Consider the following 22,136-nt stretch of genomic DNA (forward strand, 5'->3'; position numbering starts at 1 on the left):
TATTTGTTTTTGAATGCTAATTGCTATGGATCATAAAGAAGGGTTGCGCCAATAATAAAATACAAATGAAAAGATAAAGCTGGTGACCGAGGTGATATTAAAAGTATAAAACAAGAAATTCTAGAAAGCTTATCTGCACATATATTTTATGTGAGCAGATCATCTAAGGTGACTTTGTCTAATCTCATCTGCCATTGGAGCTACTCCAACCTTTTCATGTGTATGCTAGTTATTAATTATAATAATTTGAAGTCAATTTTTTTCCTTTCATATGATTTACAGCATTTCAAACTAAACTAAAAATTTTCATTCATCTTGAAAATATTCACATATATCTTGAAATAAAATATATGATGTATAATAAATATTTAAAGAAAAAGTTTACAAATCATTCTATACAAAAAAAAAAAAAAAAAAAAAATTAAGTACCTAACAATGGCTGCTTCTCTTATGTTGTAAATAAAGCTCCTTTTTCCATTTACACCATCCACAATTTTCCTAAATTTTTTTATCAATTAATTGGATGAGTATAAAATATGACTTAGTGGGTATATCATAATTTTAAATCATAGGAACTTAAATGAAAATTAAAATTATATGCATATTTGTATCATATATAAGAAGTAAAAAAGATGGCTTTTCAGCTCAATAACTATTATGATTATAAATATTGCTTAGAGTTATGTACAATAATGGAATAGTAATCGGCTTGACATAAGAGCTTGAATATATGCTAAGTGTCACGACCCGACCCGGGGGATCGAATTAACGAGGCGGAACAGATGGTTGGACGGTAAAATCATATTCTAAATCTATTTCCAATTCATTGAAAGAGTCACTAAACATCAAAAATATAAACCGATATAAAATAACTTAAATACCTTTCTTTTGGTGCCTCACGTCTACGGTACACATTATCGCCTCTTCTACTCATTTGGATTAAATTAAATTTACCTGAAAGAAAAGTTAGAGAAACAATAGTAAGTCAAAGCTTAGCGAGTAACACATGCTTCTAATCTACAGTAATTCAAGGCAATAGAAGAAATATGTTTTATGTCACTTTTCATTTCACATTTTCAATTTTTATTTTATTTAAACATATTATTTATTTCATCAAGTCCTTAAATGTATAATGTTATGCATAAAACATAAATACATATCATATCATAATCAGTTTACATTTGTCATATCTGTATTTATGTCTTTCTCATTTTCATATATAGTACAATCGTCACAGGAGCCACAATCTAGTACCAATGAATATACTCTTTTATCATTTCTTTTTCCATAACCTTTACCATTTTAACGTGCACGGGTATAGCATCCTCATCTAGTATCATAAGGAATGAGCTCCATCATTTGAACAAGCACATGCAATCATTCTATATATCAATCATATCATTCTTATATCATAATACTTTGCTTTATATTATGCTTTATACAGTAATTTATAGTAATTAATTTAATATGCGAGAGATGAATCATTGAATAATTAGCAATGCAGTAAAGTAAAATAACTTGCAATAACAATTAAATAAAATTTTAGAAACAATACAATTACCGTAACATAGAAACATGCTTACTCACTTGATTCGAGGGATTTGGTTTCTACACTTGTTCTCCTTCATTCGATGTCACAACGTTTACACCTATAAGAAATAATTTTATATTCATAAGCTAAAGTTAATAATCTTAAATTTAATTCTTCTTCTTCTATAAAATTACCAAAGGCTCTCTCTCTCTCTCATTTTCTATAATTTCACTATTTACTCAAATTAACATATTGCTAATGCATAAATTAATTTAAAATAAACCTAATTTTCGAATTTATTCAAAAACCCTAATTTTGGAAATATAACTTTCATTATATTTTCATGTTAAAGCACACCCTTTATTTAAATAATAGTTAGAGAATATTTATTTTCGGATTTATCTTAATTAAAAATTAGGAAAAATAATATTTTGTGAAAAAACCCTAATCTCTACCATTAGAAATCCTCCTATGATCATTTGGAACATTACTCCTTAGGAATCTTATTTTGGGTTTTACACTAAGCTTATCATATTATAACCCATGATGCACCGACACTTCTCATAAAAAAATCGTGCATATTCTTTCAATAATTGACGTGTTTGCGTCTTGTCATATCTATGTCGTCGTGTCCGTGCCTGTGTCCATGTTATTGCATAGGGGTGTCAAAATGGGTGACGGGTCATGTTCGAGTCGAACCCGAGTTGTCCCGGATCTAAGCGAGTCAACCCGAACCAACCCGATTTTACAAACGGGTTAGGATTTCGAACCCGAATCCGGCCCGCTCCGGTTGACGGATTGACCCGACCCGACCCGCGACCCATTTGTAAAATGAGCAAAATAGAGGAAATGAAGATGGCGAGAACTAGGAGGCCCTAGCCGGCAACGTCGTGGAAGAGCTCCAGGATGAATATGGCGATGTCCGTTTGAGGCTTTGAGCACGGGATGGCGAAGGCAATGGTTGAGCCGCTGAGGGCCGCGTTCCTTACTTTTTTATTTGAAAAATCATGCTTTGGAAATAACTTGCTGGCATTATTGCTATTTGAAAAATGAAAAGTCATTATGTTGTTTGTCCTTGTGCTCATCTGTGTGTCAGTCACTGTGTGATTGATTTATCCAATCAATAATGGAAATGCTCTGAAGCATTTAAAAATTCCTTCTAATATTGTTCAAGCATTTAAAAATGCCTTCTAATCTAGTATAATTTTTACTGCATTTCGTATAGATGGGTCAAATACGGGTTGCTTTCAGGTTGTCGGTCAATCCGATTAAAAAATGGGTCAAAATTTTGAACCTGAACCCGTCCAGCATGTCAAACAGGTTGACCCGAACCGGGAATTTTTCGGGTCGGGTTCAGGTCGAGTTTTGAGTCAGATCAGATTTTGACACTCCTATTTGTGCATCATAAATTATAACTTATATTTTAGCATATACTTAATACATCTCTCTTTAGCACCTTCTATGCATAAATCTAACTCACCCTTGGTTGATGTATCCCATCGGTATAATAGGGCATAACTCATGCATATACTATTAGATGAAGTGGTAAGGCAACTCTGACCTTTGGCCGATACATATCTACTCAACACAATGGAACTTAGCTTGTACATTTCTTATTTTATGACATGGAAATATAAAAATATCAACATGCGGGTACATTAACTTCTCTAGTTAGTATCATAAGAGGGCGACTCCATCTTTTAACATGTAGATTAAGTTGTAATCTTATTAAAATAATACTTATCACTCATAAAATACCATGAATCATAAACATATTCATTAAATGTATCAAGTTTAAAAGAAAGAAAATTTTACTTTATTATTCTAGAATGAGATTACCTAGCTTAAGATTTATAATTAATAATATCACCAACCTTGTCTTCATCATCTTGAGTATCTATCCCTTTAAACTAATCCCAATTCCAAGTATAAGGCACATGCACAATAAAATATTACTTGAATTCCTTACCATCTAGACATATCTTAATATTTCTTCATAAATTAATATCTTAGTTTATATTAACTTCACATTTATGTATGAAAATCTTTTACAACTTAATTGAATATTTTTTTAAAAGTAATAATTAATTTTCTCCCTATGTAAAAAAAAATTAACATCTTTTTTTGGTGTATGTTAATTATTTTATGAAGGATAAGTGAATAATTCTCTACAAAAATTTTAAGCTTTCACTCCTAGAACTACTTATAGCCCATAATTTATATAAACAAAACTTAGACCTTTCTTTCTAAGAATCATAACCTTTATCTTTTTAAAGATCATTATTTTGGTCAAAGTAGGGAATTGTTCTCGTTTGGACTTCTACAATAGAGGGGAAGAGAGTAATTACAACATCTCTTTTTACACATCTAACACTCTTTTTTATAATAAGTGATTGTATTCTCTCCGCAAAATCAAATTATATCTTTGTTCCTATGTACAATCTTGTATGAAGTATAATCTCTCATATACTTCATTTGAAGTTTAGGGAATTATTTTATTTCTGTGTAGTCGTGAATATATGCTTATTTGAGCCAAATCATATAAATTGTAGTATTTTATTTTTTATTTTTTGGTTTTGACCTATATATTATTTCGTGAATTTGACTTTTAATAGGATGCAATGGAGAAAAAGAATTCATGTGGCCGACCCCACATAGTAGGACAACGGCTTGATGTTATTGTTGTTGTTGTTGTTGCACTTTTTTTTCTTGACATGTAATGGTGATGAAAACTACCCTTATGTGTAAGCATGGAAATGATAATGACATAGGCTATGTAGATAATAATATTTGTTTCCATATAATTTAGTTTCCCCAAGTCAGTGTCCTGGAAGCAATCATATTAAAGAATCACTTACATTGGAAATCAACTACGTAGCATTAATATTTTTAAGCATAATTGCATTTCATAGCGTACGGTACCAACCAACGCAAAATAAACTAAAGTAACAATATTTGTAGTTTGTGTTTTCAAGATAACATTATCGGTTAAATTATGTAATTGTTGGGAAGGGCAGTCACACCTCATTTTGATCCCCTTTCAGTCAACCTAAAGTGTAATAGAGAAGAAGAAGCTAGAGAGAAATATTTCTTACTAACACTCATCTTGAATTACTTCAGGATCAAGCGAGTAGAAAATAACATATCTAGACTATCCCAGTATATCATTTTTTTTAAAGTCTTAAGTTTCTATCCAAATATTTCATCATTGGAAGCATATTTGAACACATTAAATGAAATACAGAGCGTACTAAACTTTTAAATAAACTTTACATACCCAAAAGTCTTATTGTATAATATCCTACAATCTTACGACCGAGAGGGTATTGAGAAGGCTTTAGTGGAAAAAAAACACTGAGTTATTATGTTATAATATGATATAACTTAAGTTAAAAGCACCAGCTCTAAACTTTTTTCTTCTATTTCCCCTGTCAATTGGCTTCTTGCATTCGAAGGAGCCTTATTGCATTCGAAGGAGCAGCAGACTGTGAGCATAGAGGGAGCGGGCTGCATGCGGGAGCGGCTGGAGTTTCTACATAGAAAAAAAATATAAAATAAAGGTAAGAAATTCAGGTAAGGGATGTTGTAGTGGTTTACTGAAATTATATAAGTGTTGAAATGTTTGCTGAAATTAATTGTTGGAACTTAATAAGAAATTGTTGAAATTATGCTTGCTAGAATCAATTTGTAGAAATCTGCAAAAATCAGCTGATGTTTGCTAAAATTAGTTAGGAAAAGAGAGAAAAAAAGCTTAAATTCGGAAAGTGTATTACTATTTTTTAAAATTAAGTAATGGTTTGTGCTACTATTTGTGAAAATAAAGGTTTATTGAAATCAGTTTGCTGAAGTCAATGTGGAAAGGTAAGAAGAGGAAAGAGAGGTAAGGGAAGGAGTTGGATTGAATGAGGAAAAGTTTGGAGGTAAAAATTCAAAATTTTATTAATTTAGTGTAAAACTTGTTCAAATTAAAAAAGAATTTATTTATGAAATTTTTATCTTTAGGTTATTTACAGAAGGAAAGGAATGTAGGATATTCTAGGAGAATCAATTTATAATGAGGTGAGATACCCAATTTGTACCATAGGAAATAAGAGCATTTTTATACACTCAATCTAATTATGATAGCATTTATTTTTCGTTAAGCATATTGTGTATGACTGATGGAATGCAATGTTTAAGAAAAATGCTACAACTGTTGATTTTTAACATATGCATGCGGGAGCGGCTGGAGTTTCTACATAGAAAAAAAAATATAAAATAAAGGTAAGAAATTCAGGTAAGAGATGTCGTAATGGTTTATTGAAATTATATAAGAGTGTTGAAATGTTTGCTGAAATTAATGTTGGAATTTAATAAGAGATTGTTGAAATTATGCTTGCTAGAATCAATTTGTAGAAATCTGCAAAAATCAGCTGATATTTGCTAAAATTAGTTAGGAAAAGAGGGAAAAAAGCTTAAATCCGGAAAGTGTATTACTATTTTTTAAAATTAAGTAATGGTTTGTGCTACTATTTGCCAAAATAAAGGTTTATTGAAATCAGTTTGCTGAAGTCAATGTGGAAAGGGAGGAAGTGGAAAGGGAGGTAAGGGAAGGAGTTGGATTGAATGAAGAAAAGTTTGGAGGTAAAGAATTCAAAAGTTTATTAATTTAGTGTAAAAATTGTTCAAATTAAAAAAGAATTTATTCATCAAATTTTTATCTTTAGGTTATTTACAGAACGAAATGAATGTAGGATATTTTAGGAGAATCAATTTATAATGAGGTGAGATACTCAATTGTAGCATATGAAATAACAACATTTTTATACACTCAATCTAATTATGATAGCATTTATTTTTCGTTAAGCATATTGTGTATGACTGATGGAATGCGATGTTTAAGAAAAATGTTACAACTGTTGGTTTTAAACATCTGCATGTTTATGAAAGTAAATGTAAATGAGATAATCATATATATGGGGTAGGCCCACACATGTAAGGTGAAATACATGAAAAGGTAAACATTAGTCTCTCTCACTTCTAAAAGTTAGGAATTCGGATCCAACATTGAATAAGAGAGCTGCCCTCACTTTTAAAAGTTGTGAATGCGGATCTAACTTTGAATTGGAGAGGTATAACTGTGTAAAAGTCTATAGTCATTCTATAACTTGCCAAAATTATTGAGATATAAATAGAACATCTAGAAAAGTGGAATGTAATTAGCACATTGAGTAATTAATATTGTTTTACATTCATTTCTTATAGTTTATAATTTTTATAGAGATCCCAAGATTATTTAAAATTGACTGCAGTTGTTATGTTCTTACTTCTTATATTATGCTTGTATATTTCATTGAGTTTTAGCTCATTAGTAGTGGTTGTGCTGCAGAAAAAAGGAAAGTGCCCATGGGCTATAGGTAAGAGATTGATTGCAATTTTATGTACATACATTTTGGGAGAATCTAAGACATTTCTTATTAGCACTTTCCTTGAATTACTTTTATCAGGATCAAGTGAGTAGGAAATAACCTATTCAGACTATCTCAACATATCAGGTTTTTCAAAGCTCTCTCATTTAAGGTTTGGTTCAAATTTCTAACTTTTAGAATTGAGGGCAGCTCTCTCATTCAAGATTGTGTCTGAATCTTTAACTTTTATAAGTGATAGAGACTAAAGCTTATCTTGTCAGGTCTTTCGCTTTATTTGTGTGGGTCTATCTCTCATATATGACTTATCTCATTTACATTTATTTTTCATAAACATGCAAATGTTCACAACCTACATCTGTGATTTCTTTCTGAAGCATCACATTCTATCAGTCTTAAACAACATGCTTAACAAAAAATAAGTGATATCACAATTACATTGAGTATATAAAAATATTCTCATTTTCTACACGACAGGTTGGGTATCTCACATCACTATAAATTGATTCTCCTAGAATACGTTGTCTTCTTTTTCTTCTGTAAACAACCTAAAGATAGAGATTTCATGAATAAATTCTATTTTAATTTCAACAGTTTTTACACTAAACCAATAAAATTTTGAATTATTTTCATCCACCAAACTTCTCGTTCATCCCAACTCATTCCCTTGACCTCTCTTCCTCCCTTTCTTTCCCTATTGAATTCAGTAAATTGATTTCAGCAAATCTTTATTCAAACCTTTATCTTCACAAATAGTAGCAGCAACCTGTTATGCTGGTTCAGCCTGGACCGGCTCAACTTGGACCGGCCCAGCCGGTCCGGGTTTACTCGCGGCGGAAGCGGCACAGGGAATAGGCGGAAGGGAGAATTGGGGTTGGGGTGGGGTCCACTTGCTTTTCAAACTTGGTTTAAGTGTTTTTGGAGGGAGAAAGAAGGGTAGAGAAGTCCTTTTGCTTTTAATTTGAATTAGATTGTATTAATAGGGAGTTATGAGGGGATTAGGTTTTCATCTTGATTTTGAAAAGAGTTTTGTGTTCTAGGTTTTCTTGCTTGGGCTCTTGGCGTTGCCGGAGATTGTGGGAGAGTTGTTCTTCCTCTCGAATTGAAGAACATTGTATCTTGCTTTGGTTTTGATCGTCTACTAGTGGAATACAATTATTTGCTATTATTTTCCCAACGTTTTCTCCCTATTCTCTCAGTTTTTCCACTGTTTGGTGGCTGTTTTCTATTGAAAATAGTGGAATATTTGTGTTTTGGTGAAGATCCGATAGGAATCACTTGGAATATTCAAGTGGTACCTATCACAACCATCACTTAATTCAAAAAACAATAATACCCTTTCCTGATTTTAGCAAACATGAACTGATTTCTGTAAATTGATTCCATCAAACATAGTTTCATCAATCTCTTACTGAATTCCAACAATTGATTTCAACAAACATTTTAATATCCTTATATAGTTTCAGCAAATCACTATAACAGCCCTTACTCGAATTTCTTATCTTTTGTTTTGTTTTGTTTTTCTTCTCTCCTCGCTAGAAACTCTAGTAGCTCTAGCGAGCAGCTCGCTCCCTTATGCTCAAGGTCTGCTGCTCCTTCGAATGCCAAGAGCCAAGTGGAGGGGGAAATAGAAGAGAAATGCGTCAAGGCTAGTGCTTTTAACTTAAGTTATATAATATTATAGCATATAATAACTTCCTTTTTTTTCTTTCCCCTAAAGCCTTCTCAATGCCCTCTCAGCCATAGGATTAAATCAGCCTATTGCATGATGTGGTAACTGGAGAGTAGCTACAACAGAATGTATTAAATGGCTGCATTAAATGGCTGATTTAGTTTAGTGCAGTAATATAAATTTGATTAACCTTTTAATTATTATTAATTAATTCTTAAGCTGAGATACTATTAAATACATATAGATCATGCTCCAAATTTAAAATAGGATTTAATGCAAATAAATTCGACGTTATTCATATGTGTTAGAAAATAAGGTAAAATTGTATTCTTACCTTTTTTGACAAAATTTCGGATATTATAAGGGCTGTTGACCTTGTGCTTTTAATGAGGCTATATATGCCTGTAATTTTTGAGATGTGATACTGCCTCTCTATGTTTATATTGAACTTATTATAATTTGCAGTTCTCTGTTGTTTCAGGAATTATTGCCAAATCACAGATGTTTCTTTCAAGAAGTAGAACGCTTTGCGTATTTTCTTTAATCTACTAATATCATTTCATCCACCAGGGATGACGAAATGAAGAGTCATATTGAGTTTCTAAGGAGTCTGGGAATTGCCGGTGTTGGTCATCACAATCTGCTGTTCTCTAAGGCCTCAACAATACCATTTACAGATAAGAATAACGACTCGGAGAGGTTATTGTAGATCTCACCCCCATGTTAATTTCATTGCGTTGTGATTAATATATGTAGGATGATAAATGGCTATATGCTTTTTTCTCGTAATTAATTTGAACTATGGATTAAGCATAGCAAATTGGATCTTTCCTAGCAAATATGCTTAATCTATTTGTTATTTTTAGGCTTTACACTGGTGCTGGCCAGTGTGGCGATCATTGGCTTGCTTTATGCTTTAGTTGTAATTTTTTTTTAACGGAGAATTATTCAAGCATCTAAACTTCTTTTACTAACTGCAGTCTCAAGGGAAATAGCATTGTTCGGAGCTCTCAATCAAATCCATCCGTTGAATGTGTAGTTAATGGGTATGAACCATGGTTACCTTGAATTTAATCATCCTTTTGTGGAAAAAGTATTCTGTGCGGAGTCCGGAGACATCGGAGACCAATAAAAATGCGCCACATCACCTCAAAAATGTACCGTGCTCGATACCGCTTGGTACCGAGCGCGGAACCGGATGGGAGAACCGTCCGGTGTCCGCACAGAATAATAACTCCGGTGGTGCTTCTTAACAGAGTGCTCAGAAAATTTGTGTTTGACTGCTTTTTCAGTGCGGAGTTTGCTTTCAACCCAAAGGATGCAAAGTCATTTTTGCAGGCAGGTAGTTCTCGTGTTCAAGAACCGAAAGAAAAACCTGAAGTGATTGCGGAAAGGATACTTCGTCTCTCTCAAACCCTTGAAAACAAGGTTAAACCCTTTCTTTTAGCTTTATGAAAAGTGCTGTAACATGTTTACCTCTTAGTTATTATATACCTTGTGGTTCAGGCAATGGTTTCAAAACTGCCAGATCAAGGTGAGAAACTGCGTAAGCAAATTTCAGATTTGAAGGCTCAGCTCCAAATATTAAGAGATTCTCCTACTAACCAACCTTCTGAGAGGAAGCCGCATCAGGTTTTTGAATTGGATGACCTGTCGCATGATTTGCAAAGGATTGTCAATTTAACGCTACCCCCAAAGGAGTAAAAAGCGGCTGATTCTTCTTTGGAACTACAGGTAGGCCTTGAGGGAATTCTCTTGCATATATATTATATATAACATATGGTATGAGGCGGTGAAATGTTATGCAGTGGACAATGTTGGTAAAAAATATGCCAATTTATGTCGGTCAAAAGCACATTTCTGATGTTCTTTTGAGCTTGAAAATTTTGTAGTTCAACTAACTCAATTGAAAATTTGTAGTTCAACTAACATTTGAAGGAATGTTATTATTTATAAAGCCAACTAACTCGTTTAAAAGATAGATAATGTTAATCTAAATCTTGGTTAAAAGAGAATGGCATACAAGTTAAGAAATTTAAAGTTGAAAGTTAATGAAGTTAAGTGATTGACTTAAGGAAGAATAATTTATATATCCAAATATTAAAATTGGAAAAAAAATGAATTAATAAGGTCATTTTTTATAGTTAATTCTATATATATGACACCAAAGCAGGTGAAGTGAATGAATAAAAAGGGAGAAAATTAGTTTTCTAAGATTGAGGTGGGTGGTTACCCTTCTAGCATATATTAGTTTTGATTCTCTTTTATGATTTAATGCATTGATTGATATGAACGTTAACAATATTTTTCACATATTTGCATAACTATCCTCATATTATGATGAACACTTAATGTAAAAGCATCTTATTTTGAACCATGAATGCACAAACATAAATGTAAACGAAAGATAAGATTAATGAATGAAAAATAATGAAACAAAATGTATGTGCATGTTAAAACGGAGTTCACTTTGTTATGTTTATTGTTGTGTTACAATGTATTTTTGCATGTAAAATTAAAAAAATAATAAAAAAAAGAATTATTATTTAGTAGCTCATTATAAAATGAAAGATGTTTTCATTGGATTTCTTGTAATGTTATTTGTAATGGATTAAACAAACATTTGATTGGTTGTATCCAGCTTGGTATTCTAAGGCTTCGTTTGGGACGGCTTTCTCTCTGCTTCTTAAAGCAGATTTTTAGTACAAAAATTTTAATTTTTGTACTAAAAAGCTGTTTTAAGAAGCAGTAAAAAAGCCGCCCCAAAAGAAGCCTAAGTTTTCAGATTGGGTCGTGATAAAAGTAGCATTAAAGAAATAGTTTTATTAAGAAACATTAAACAAAGCCATTAGGATGATCTTTGAAATTTAGTATACTTGATTTTATATTATCTTAAATTCTAGTTTGATAATATTATTTTACATTTCACAACTATGAATGGTATAGAGGAAAATCTTGAGTGAATTTCACCAAATGTTTCTGTTAATATAAATGCTCTTTACACAAATGATAAAACAATTAATTTGTTGATACAAAATTCATGGTCTCAACTTAGTGGAAATAATACTAGTTATTGGGAAATAGCATTGTTTTATTAAGGTATGCATCATAACTTATCCATACTGCATACAAAATGTGTCATAAATTTTTGGGTAAATATTATTAAACCAAAACTATTACTCAATAGGCAGAAGTTTTTCATACCAATCACTAGCTCCCTTGTGATTTTTTTTTTCTTCGTATTTATATCAGGATTAAACACTTTAAAGATTTTCTTTCAACAATAAGATATGATGCAAAATAATAAATATGTAGTAATTTATAGCCATAAATAAAATGTACAAGATAAATAATTATAAGAATATGTAACAAGTTTTATGTGGTTCGATAATAATTAATGTCATACCTTGTTGTCTTGAGTCCTTAGATTTTTTTTTTTTTTTTCATAATTTGCACTAAAGACAAAAATTCTTAATACCATGCATCTCTTTGGGCAAATCTCTTTTTCTTTATCTTCACATCAAGGGTATTTATTAAAAATGTTGCTTATGATGTACATAAGTCATCACTTCTTGAAATATTTGTTATCAATAGTTTCTTCATGATTTATATGTGAGATTTGTTTGGGCATAGGGTTTAAGTAGGTATCTTTGTAAGAGGTGTCTGGTATATATATTCGTTATGTTTATTTTTACTCACCAAATAGTTTGCAGAGATCTACAAAATTTAGGAGATGTTATGTTGTTTTTTCATGGGATTAGGTGTTTTATATCTTCGTGGAGTGGTAAAATTCTTTGTAGGGGCCCACAAATAGTTAAATCCAGTTCAACATTAATCGATAACATCGATTCAAAAAAGTTAAGTAGCCTAATCTTTGATGAATTGGATGAAGGCCATTGTAGGAAAATGTGAGTGATATATCATAATAAAAAAAATTATGTTCACCATGCACGATTCTCAAGGCAAAATCAAGTTTGAAATTTTCAAAATTAAATTCGAGATCATATGAACTCCGATTTCAGCAAACTTATAGTCGAATTAAACGTCTCGAAAAGACAAACTCAACAGCACCAAATTCGATCCAATCCAAGCCCAAATGGGTCCAAATCGAAGATCGAAGCGCATTTGAAAGATTTAAATAAAAAATGGGATGAACAAATAGTTTCCAAACGTGATATGCTTATAGTCGAATCGAGCAGCTCGACGAAATGAATCCAACGAGTCCAAGATCTATGAATTCTATCATCACTAAAGCACTCAAATACTCAATAAACGGTCTATGTTCAAAGGAGTCGATACAATCTTCCATTCAAACACTCCTAAAGTACCCCTGATCTCCCTCTTATTTAATGGTCATGACACTCTCAGAAAATTCTAAATAGACACCTCATTCCTCATAGAAAGAGGACGGAAGCAAGGAAGAGAATGAAGATAGAGAAATTAGAGCTCTCTTGTCATAAGACTTCTCCTCAACCACAGTCGACAACGAACTATCGCTAGACTTACACCTGGCTACCAATTGATGTCGGACTTCTACCGGGCCACCGATTGATGAAGGACTTCCACCCAGCCATGAAGGACCTCCGTCACTAGACTACGGTCTTTCCGACCTTCGTTGTCCGTCAACTATAGTCCTTCCAACCTTCTTCGCCAGACAATGCTCTTTTTGGCCGCTATCGCCTGCCGACTATGGTCCTTCCGACCTCTATTGTCATACTTTGGTCTTTATGACCTCCATCGTCTCCCGATTATGATCCTTTCGACCTCAATCACTATTGTCTTTCTGACCACTATTGCTCACCAACTACGATCCTTTTGACCTCTCTCGCCAGATAACAAACTTTTAGATCACTGTCGCCCGACGACTACGATCCTTCGGACTTTCATCGCTTGACAACGATCTTTCTAACCATTGTCGCACTCCAACTACGGTCCTTCCGACCTTCGTCGCTAGACTATGGTCCTTCCAACCTCTGTAAATCGCCTACTATAGTTTTTCCGACCTCCATCTCTAAACAATGGACTTTTTGACCTCCTTCGCATGCTGACTACGGTCTTTTCGATCTTCATCACCATATAATGGTATTTTCGAGCTCCGCTGCCGCAGACTATGATCCTTCCGACCACCATCATAAGATTATGATCTTTCCAACCTTCGTTGCCTTCTAACTATCTGCATACCAAACAAACATGTCAATATTGATTCTTTCAATTTTCGTAATTTAATGCACTCTATATGATGTATATTTATTATATCAAACCAAGGACAAACCCCCCCCCCCAAATGAAGGGCCTCATTTGCAAACGATTGCAAACAGTAGTGGAATGACTAAGCCAAGCCGCGTAATTTTTCCCTCTTTTTAGGGGTTTCTACATAAGAGCTATGGTGTCTCTTTTGAAAGTTACATCCTCTCTTTTCTTAGATTGTGTCTTGAATCCTCGAACAAAACTAAAACATTAAACTTTATAGTTCTTTATCGCTGCAAATATTCAAGTACTCAACAGTGAGCATTAGAATTTTGTGATTCACCTAATCCAGCTTAACTATAAGTTTACTGAAATTAGAGATTGGATGATCCCAAATTTAATTTTAAAAGTTTCTGATTCTAAAATGCCTTGAAATTCATACTCGATTAAGACAGTCTTTTGGTGAATTTCAAAATTATTTTTTTTTTCCTATCAATTTTATTTACTCTTTTTTTTAGGTATAATTCATAATTTGATGTAAATTAAAGAAATTCCAAATTTAAGATCATATATTTAGTTTTTTGACCCTATCTCCTGTACGGCCTGGAAATAGAGCTTATGTTTTTATAGGCTTTTTAGCTCAATATCATTTGCTGAAGGTAAGGCCAATAATTATAAGGACAGTCAATATATATATGTGTGTGTGTGTGTGTGTGTGAAAGAATAAATTTTCTATAGTTTTTAATATAAAAAAATTCATTTAATTTTAATTTATTTCCTACAGGACAGTCAATGATTCAATCTCAATCCACAATTAAATTTGTTAAAACTTTAAAGTAGTGAAAGATTGATGTTTCTTTAGATCCTAATAATTAGTATTATAATACAATAATTAGAATATTATATGATATATTATACATAGAATTGATTGGATCCATGTGACATCACTATTTTATGAATTTTAAAAAATAAAAAATTTTAATTTTTTTAAGGCCCCCATGTCAAAATAAATTACACTTATTTTAAAATTTTGGAAAAGAAAGCTTCTTCATCCTTCATAACTTCCTATTATGTCTATAGAAGTCAGAGCCTTTTGTAATTGATTTGTTGAGTCAAATCATCAATGAGCCCATTATGAAGATTTGAACAAGGCTTAAGGCACATTTAGTCACCAAATTTCTTGATTTAAGATGTGATTGTTGAAATCCGTGTGCTTTATGTGATGTTTTGATTATTTCAAACATTAAGAGCTAGTTCATTGTTTGCTCTTTGATTTTTATATCTTACATGTTTCTTTTGTCTGCTACAAATATTTTAGGAATAAAATACACATAGTTGAATAAAAAAACAAACTCAAAAAATTATAGCATTGAGTCTAGTTAAATTTGTAACAAGAGTTTGTATTTTCTTTTTTTAGTCTTTTATATAATTAGATGTATAATGCAAGACAACTGAGCATACACTCAGAAATGGATATGAAAATAAAACACTTGAATTCTCTATTAAATAATACTTTATGGCCTTAATCATATTGTAAGATCTCAATCATATTATATGATTTATTAATTATGATTTATTAATCTATAAAATTAAATTAAATTAATTAAATTGATGTATAGCATAACTAATTGTACTATATGACCCAAGTTAATACAAGACTATCAATCATTTTGTTAAAACCCTGCCATTGAATCTGAGTTACCAAATTTAGGTAAATTTGAAAATTGAATTTTGACTTAGTCATAGTATACGAAAGATTTCGTATTGTAGGATTATTAATGAATCTTGCAAAAATTGGACCATTTATCAAGCTATCATATTATGATTAAATCTTAATTGACAATCATACTTAATAATCCAAATCGTCCAGTATGATTTAACAAAATATTTGGTGTAACAATCTTGGTTCGCTCTCGACTTTTCTTAATTCAATATAGCTGATCATACAACAACAACAACATCAAGCCTTTATCCCACTACGTGGGGTCAGCTACATGAATCCTTTTTCTCCATTGTGTCATATTAAAAGTCAAATATACCTTATCAATATAGCTGATCATAGTGTATAATTAATTATTGTATCGTTCCTTCTTCAAGACCGTATGCACCATTGTTAAAGGAGACAATATGTGTTGATCACTACTTCTACTGCCTCTCCATACCCAAGCTGAAGAACATGCCATCTCGTCTGACGATGATTATAGAACTTAGAAATCAGTGTTTAACTAATTAGACAGTATGATACACACCTTATCCTTTGAGAGAGGGTTTCGGAGAGGGAGAGGTATTTCCTTTCTATTAAGAGTGTCCAATCCACTTGGGAGATAGAGAGAGAAGATGAAGTTGAGAGATTGTTCCTTGAGGTAGTTAAGGGGTGTGTGAGAAAGTCATATGATTATGCTCATCATCCTGCACCTTAGGTCCGATTTACTACACCTATTGCTTTTGAATTTGTTTAAATTCAAAACACTGCATTTTTAACATATAACCAACCCCATGCATATCCCTATTCTTAGCCATCTCAAAGTACTAAGGCCAAGTCATTAAGGGGAAGGTTGTGTAAGAGGAGAAAAGTTTCAATACAATTCTTAACATGGTATTATTTTTCCTTCCGCTTTTATTTCTACTAATCTAATCTCATGAGACTCTCTCCTATATTTTTCTTCTTTTCTTCTTCTCATTTTACACACACTTCACATTTTTGGCCACCCTAATAATATTACTTTGGATGTTTGAAATCTAATTGTTATAGATTACTTATTTCACAAATCCTTTCCAGCTTCATGATTAATATGAGGATAAATATTTTAATAAAGTTATAGTAATCGGAAATGAAGAAATTTTTGAACTTATATAAATAACAATATATAACATTAATTAATTAAAAATCAACATACTTCAGCCGCTTTAAACTTGGAAAAAGCAGCATAACGCAGTAGAGTAAGAGGCCATTATTTCACATTCCCTAATATCATCAAAGTGATAGAAGGAAGCACATTATAGATATAACCTCATTTAAGAAAAAAAATTAATGGCCAGGAGGAAAAAGATGAACGGAGAAGTCGGCGGCGACCTCCGTCTGGAGGCGGTAGATGATGCGGTGCCAAGAAGCTGGTCATATCCAACAGGGAGTGGCATGTCGTTGGCGCCGTCACCGGCGACGGTGCAGGTGGCGGGATAGCCGCCGGCAGCATTGCGGAAAGCGCGGAGAACGTACGTGGCAGTTGGAAGGTAGCGGGTCCGGTTCTTAGATAGAAGCCAAGTCAGTCCCATGAGTTGGCATTCCCTTCCGCCTTTCACATCCTCGCCGTTGATGCTTCCTTTCTCCTCATCCTTGCTCTTCAACTATAAATTTTAAAATTAAGAAATAATTTTAAAAAGAGCCATATTCAGAGGTTAAAAATGAAATATTATATCTTTTTATTATAATTTTTTTAAAATTATTATTATGTTCAATTAAAAAAAAGTATATTAAATATTATACCAGCTCCACAGGTGCAGGACCCACAATTATTTTCTCCCCCGAAGAGGTCGTGCCGTATGAGAGGGGATTCGAACTCGGAATGGGGGGTTCCCAACCAAACTCGCCCACCAACCCACCTAAGCCCGGTGGGGTGTTTTAGATGAAAATTACTGAATAAGCAGAGTTAAAATTGACTCTTTTTTTTAATGTGCATCATCAAATATTTTTTTATTTACAAAATTATCACTACCCCAAACTTAAAATGAACTGCTAAATCTATAAAATGGCACGAATGTTAATTTTATAATGAAAAAAGTGTTTAATGACAAACAGATAACTTTCCCCTTTTATCTTTTCTTATGACATGTTTCATGCAATGAATAAAAAAATCAATAAAAAAATGTATCATATAAATTTAATTTTATCAATGCAAAATTTTCAAAAAAATTGTACCAACAAGCTAAAGAATCAGATTCTTAGAATTATGAGCTTTAATGTTAGACTGTCGTAATTATTATATTAATTTTATTAATTTTTAATAATAATATTATTTATTACGTCATTTGGTCCGACTCTGATTCGACTGGTCGAATCATGAGCATATCTTTCATCCGGTTCTTTTTTCGATTCGATTTTCACAACCTTGAAAAATATAATGAATTTTTTATTTTTTGTCAGCTTAGAATACATTAAATTGACTATTTATCCTAATTATTTCTAAGAAGCTGATTCCCATCGCTAATATTTAGGTAATTGCATTGAATTCGGTAAAAGAAAATTCAATACAAATTTTCCATTATTTGATTTTGTAGTGTGTTAGTGAAAGAAAAATTTTCAAATTTCATTTTATTTTTTAAAACGTTTTACAATTTTCTATTTCGCAAATAAATGAACACTTCAGCATCACGAAAAATTATTAGGTCCGGACACCGGACGTAGAGATACGTCCGGACTCCAATAAAATATTGACATGTGGAATGTGCACGTGTCCGCAGAATTTTAGTCAAGCACGTTAAAAGCACAAGTAAAGTGCAGATAAAGCGCAGTCAAAACGTAATCAAAAACTCAAGCAAAGTATTATCAAAGCACAGTCCACATGTCAAATTTTAATTGAATATTCGGAGCTATTTGTAAATCCGGTGTGAGGATCTAATAATTTTTCCAGCATCACATGCGGAAAATTAACGTAAGTTAAAAAGGTTACCCGATAACTAACCTCATAAAGAACCCTTAAGCAGGAAGTGCACCCGCTAAGTCCCGGCCTTTCGCACCCGAACTCTAGACTTTTCGCCACGTCATCCAACGGGACCCACCTTCCCTCCCCACTGCCTCCGACCACAAACGGTCCCGAACACTGCAGTGGATGTAGCCGCACGCCACACGCGCATGATGCGGCGCCACACGTATCATTCGCTCCTTGGATCTCTACTCCGCGGGCCCTTAGCGCCGCCTCCGCCGCCGCCGTGCACGGCTCAGTGTCGCCGGGAAGGACCGGAAGCTCGTCGTCGGAACGTTCAGCCGATGGCTGCACACGTGTCGCGAGCGCCTCGGCCGAGTAGGCGGTTAAGAGCCATGCTGCGAGCGCAGGGCAACAGAGGTCAGTGGTGGCTTGGGAGCACGCGGCGGAGACGCCGCGGAAGAAATCATCGGGGAGGTTGAGGGGACAGAAGTCGGTGGAGCCGGGCTGCGCACGGGAGGCTGGGATGGTGGGCGGACGGGTCAGAGTCGGGTCGGTGGAGGAGATGAGGGGGAGGTGGCCGGAGATGGTGAGAAGGAGGATGTGGAGGAGCGGGAGCATTGTTTGGAGTCGGTGGAGGAGCTGAGAGGAAGAGATCGAATGAGTTCAATTATTTGGCTGTTTGGAGGCAAGGCTGTTAGCGATGTATTGTAGCAACATGTCATGTGTCATGTTCTGCTTAAATTCAGAAAATAGAGGACGTGGGACAATAAGGCTATTCATTATTTCTTATCTTTATTAGGAGGATAGGGGAGTTATATATAATACTGTTCTTGATGCCGAATTTTGATAGAAAGGGATGTAGTAAGTGATAGTTTTTTTTTTTTTTTTACGCAAAAGAAAGACAGTTCAATTATTTTACAAAATAATACAGAAAAGAATATGAAGTTATCATTAAGAATGAGTTACCATGTTGAATATATATTGAGTATGAATCTCAATAAAATAAAGCAAAAAATATTACATATAGAGTTTGAAAAGATAAAAAATTAGAGATCCATTGAGTATAGAAAATAGGTATCTAAAGTTTAGTATTCGTGGAGATGAAAAATGTGATTATGATGAGCATTCATCATTGCCTTGAGACCGTCAAAGATGTTAAGGCGGCATAAACATAAAATTTGGAAATAAATTAAAAGATATTACTTTATACTTGCATATGCCATTCAGATATTTATAAGGTAGTCGATAGGTTACAAAAAGATGACGCAAGTCTAGTTGAACCCCACTCAGGAACACGCCCAAAGAGCAATAGGCCTATTTGCACAAGCCTACGAAGGAAGATCATGCCACACAAGAGGCACCTAAGGACCTTTCTGACCAAGTAACTTGCCATTCTCATCACATAAGGAAGGTAGCCGTCACAACAACTCACCCCACTCAAGGGTGATGCTTTCATCATGTACATCTAAGACTAGCTATAGTAAAGAGCCTACTTTGAGGGTCTTCACGTGCTCCACCATAGTTGACCATTGAGCTTGTCTTCTCTGTCACCTTAGTTCAATCTCCTTCTCTCCTATGGTGACACAAGAATTAGTGTAGGTTACCCATAATACCAATTCAACACCTAGTCACTAAGCTCAAGTTGTTGGGTACAAGCTTGCAGACATTTCATTCCCTATTGGTATCATAAAATTCACTCATACTATTGAGCTTGCCTAGAGATAGCTCACTATAGGCTCTATAGTCCCTGCTTTCTAAACCAAGTAGGAGGCGACATGTAATAACCTACATTTTGACTTTGTCAATTTTTTTAGAGTAATTGTAACTCCAAATTACAATTCGACTTCGCTATCAAGTTTTCATTGTAGTATTTTACTTACAATATTTTTTTTTAATTTTTGGACACCGGCGAAAATCGTTAAGGAATTAGTACCTATGGGTATAAGCGAGGATTTCAGGATCGTTAGGTGTCCGTATTACAAACTGATTTCATTGATATTTTTTAAATAATATGATTTATTTTATGAATATTTTTTCATAATTTTTTAAGACAAAAAAAATTTATTTGAATTTTATACTAAAGAATTGATTTAATTAATTATTAAATAAATATTATATTAATATTATTTTATTATTTTTTATAAAATATCTTAAACCATTAAGAATCTTTTTAAATACTTTTCTCATCCTTATTTCGGCAAATAGAGATTTGACCTAAGGGAAATGAGAGAGAAAGTGAGGGGAGAGAAAAGAGAAGTCCGGATTTGAAGGTTGTGGAGTGATTTTCGTTAGTCCGGTCAGTTGGCCAGTTGAGATATTTTCTCGTCTCAATGTAAGGAATCTTTATCTTATTTTTTATTTTAAAAATTTTATATTTTTTGAGACCGTCACGTGTCCGTTTTACAAACTGATTTCATTGATGTTTTTTAAATAATAGAATTTATTTTATGGATATTTTTCTATAATTTTTGAATTCCAAAAGTGATTTATTTGGATTTTATACTAAAGAATTGATTTAATTAATTATTAAATAAATATTATATTAATATTTTATTATTATTTATTAGAAAATATCTTAAACCATTAAGAAACTTTTTAAATCCTTTTCTCCTCCTTATTTTGGTAAGCAGAGATTTGATTTAAGGGAAATGAGAGATAAAGTGAGGAGAAAGAAAAGAGAAGTTCAGATTTGAAGACTGCGGAGCTATTTTTGTTAGTCGGGTCAGTTGAGATATTTGCTCATCTCGATGTAAGGATCTTTTACCTTATTTCTGATTTAAAAGATTTTTTGTTTTTGATATTTTTCTGATCGAATTTGTATTCTCTTTACCGAAAAATGTGAATAACTTTTTATTGACAAAATTTTCATCGCATAACTTTTGTATGTTGTAGAGATCATAATTATGAGCATTTTGAGTATTTATTTGAGATTTTTCATAAGGTAATTTTTAAAATACAATAATTTTTGTTCACCCAAAAATTTATTTTGACGTCTAAAAATAGTAGTATAGTTCAATAAAAGTTTTAAAACATCATTTTACATAATCTCTGCAAATTTGGTAATTTTCTAAAATATACATTTTTGCATATTAGGATTCTTTGTTATCTACCATTTTGATGTTTTGACGTCTTTTTAATTAAGTTCAATTATGTATTATTTATTGTAATACATTTAAAATGGACGTGGATATATACTTGAGTAATAGCTGATCACTATTACTATTATAGTATATTGATAATACTATGTGTGTGAAATAAATAAGTAAAGACTAGTTAACCCGTTGGTTGGAGATTGATTGACCTGTACAAGATGGTGGGCTGATGGACTTTCCTTTAAATATTATGATTTGGTGTTATTCTCTACTAATTCACGTGATATACTGATTAAGAGTTATAAGGAGATCATTACCATGCTGACAAACAAAGAGTGATGACTCTATTTATTGAGCTAACGGTTTACTAACACTAGAAATACTGTGATAGTCAGGACTTCTTTTTTATTCAGTATGACTACTGAAATGCATGTTCATAAAGTATTATTCTTGTTAATGTGTAGATTTATTATTACTGTATGGGTTTACTATTATTGTATTGATTTACTGTTATTATATTATTCTACTTCTCCTGTCACTGGATTGTTACTATTATTAATATATATACTAATACTATTTGATACTACTAATTCACTGTACTGATAT

General features: G+C 32.7%; 2 protein-coding genes across 6 annotated transcripts in view; one reads left to right on the plus strand and one right to left on the minus strand.

The window, feature by feature from the left end:
- LOC110101782 (protein CHROMATIN REMODELING 24) overlaps nt 1-10,539 on the plus strand; it is a 119,669-nt gene extending 109,130 nt beyond the window's left edge. For 4 of the 5 annotated variants that reach the window (XM_020829844.2, XM_028691769.1, XM_028691770.1 and 1 more), the window contains 4 exons: nt 9,179-9,307; nt 9,589-9,654; nt 9,901-10,036; nt 10,115-10,539. In XM_020829844.2, coding sequence (XP_020685503.1) covers nt 9,179-9,307; nt 9,589-9,654; nt 9,901-10,036; nt 10,115-10,312 — 529 coding nt within the window. In that variant the 3' untranslated portion in view covers nt 10,313-10,539. Of the gene's footprint in view, nt 1-4,986; nt 5,093-9,178; nt 9,308-9,588; nt 9,655-9,900; nt 10,037-10,114 lie in introns of those variants that run through there. The other variant, XM_028691772.1, reaches the window with a different exon arrangement.
- Nucleotides 10,540-16,649: 6,110 nt separating this feature from the next.
- On the minus strand, nt 16,650-19,153 carry LOC110101783 (uncharacterized GPI-anchored protein At4g28100). Its single transcript, XM_020829845.2, has 2 exons — nt 18,475-19,153; nt 16,650-17,140 (listed from the first exon to the last, which is right to left on the minus strand). The coding sequence occupies exons 1-2, from the start codon at nt 19,054-19,056 to the stop codon at nt 16,811-16,813; spliced, it is 912 nt and encodes a 303-aa protein (XP_020685504.1). The 5' UTR covers nt 19,057-19,153; the 3' UTR covers nt 16,650-16,810.
- Nucleotides 19,154-22,136: the final 2,983 nt, after the last annotated feature.

Source organism: Dendrobium catenatum, unplaced genomic scaffold (assembly GCF_001605985.2).
Source record: "Dendrobium catenatum unplaced genomic scaffold, ASM160598v2 original_scaffold_67303, whole genome shotgun sequence".
In the NCBI taxonomy this organism is placed as follows: Eukaryota; Viridiplantae; Streptophyta; class Magnoliopsida; order Asparagales; family Orchidaceae; genus Dendrobium; species Dendrobium catenatum.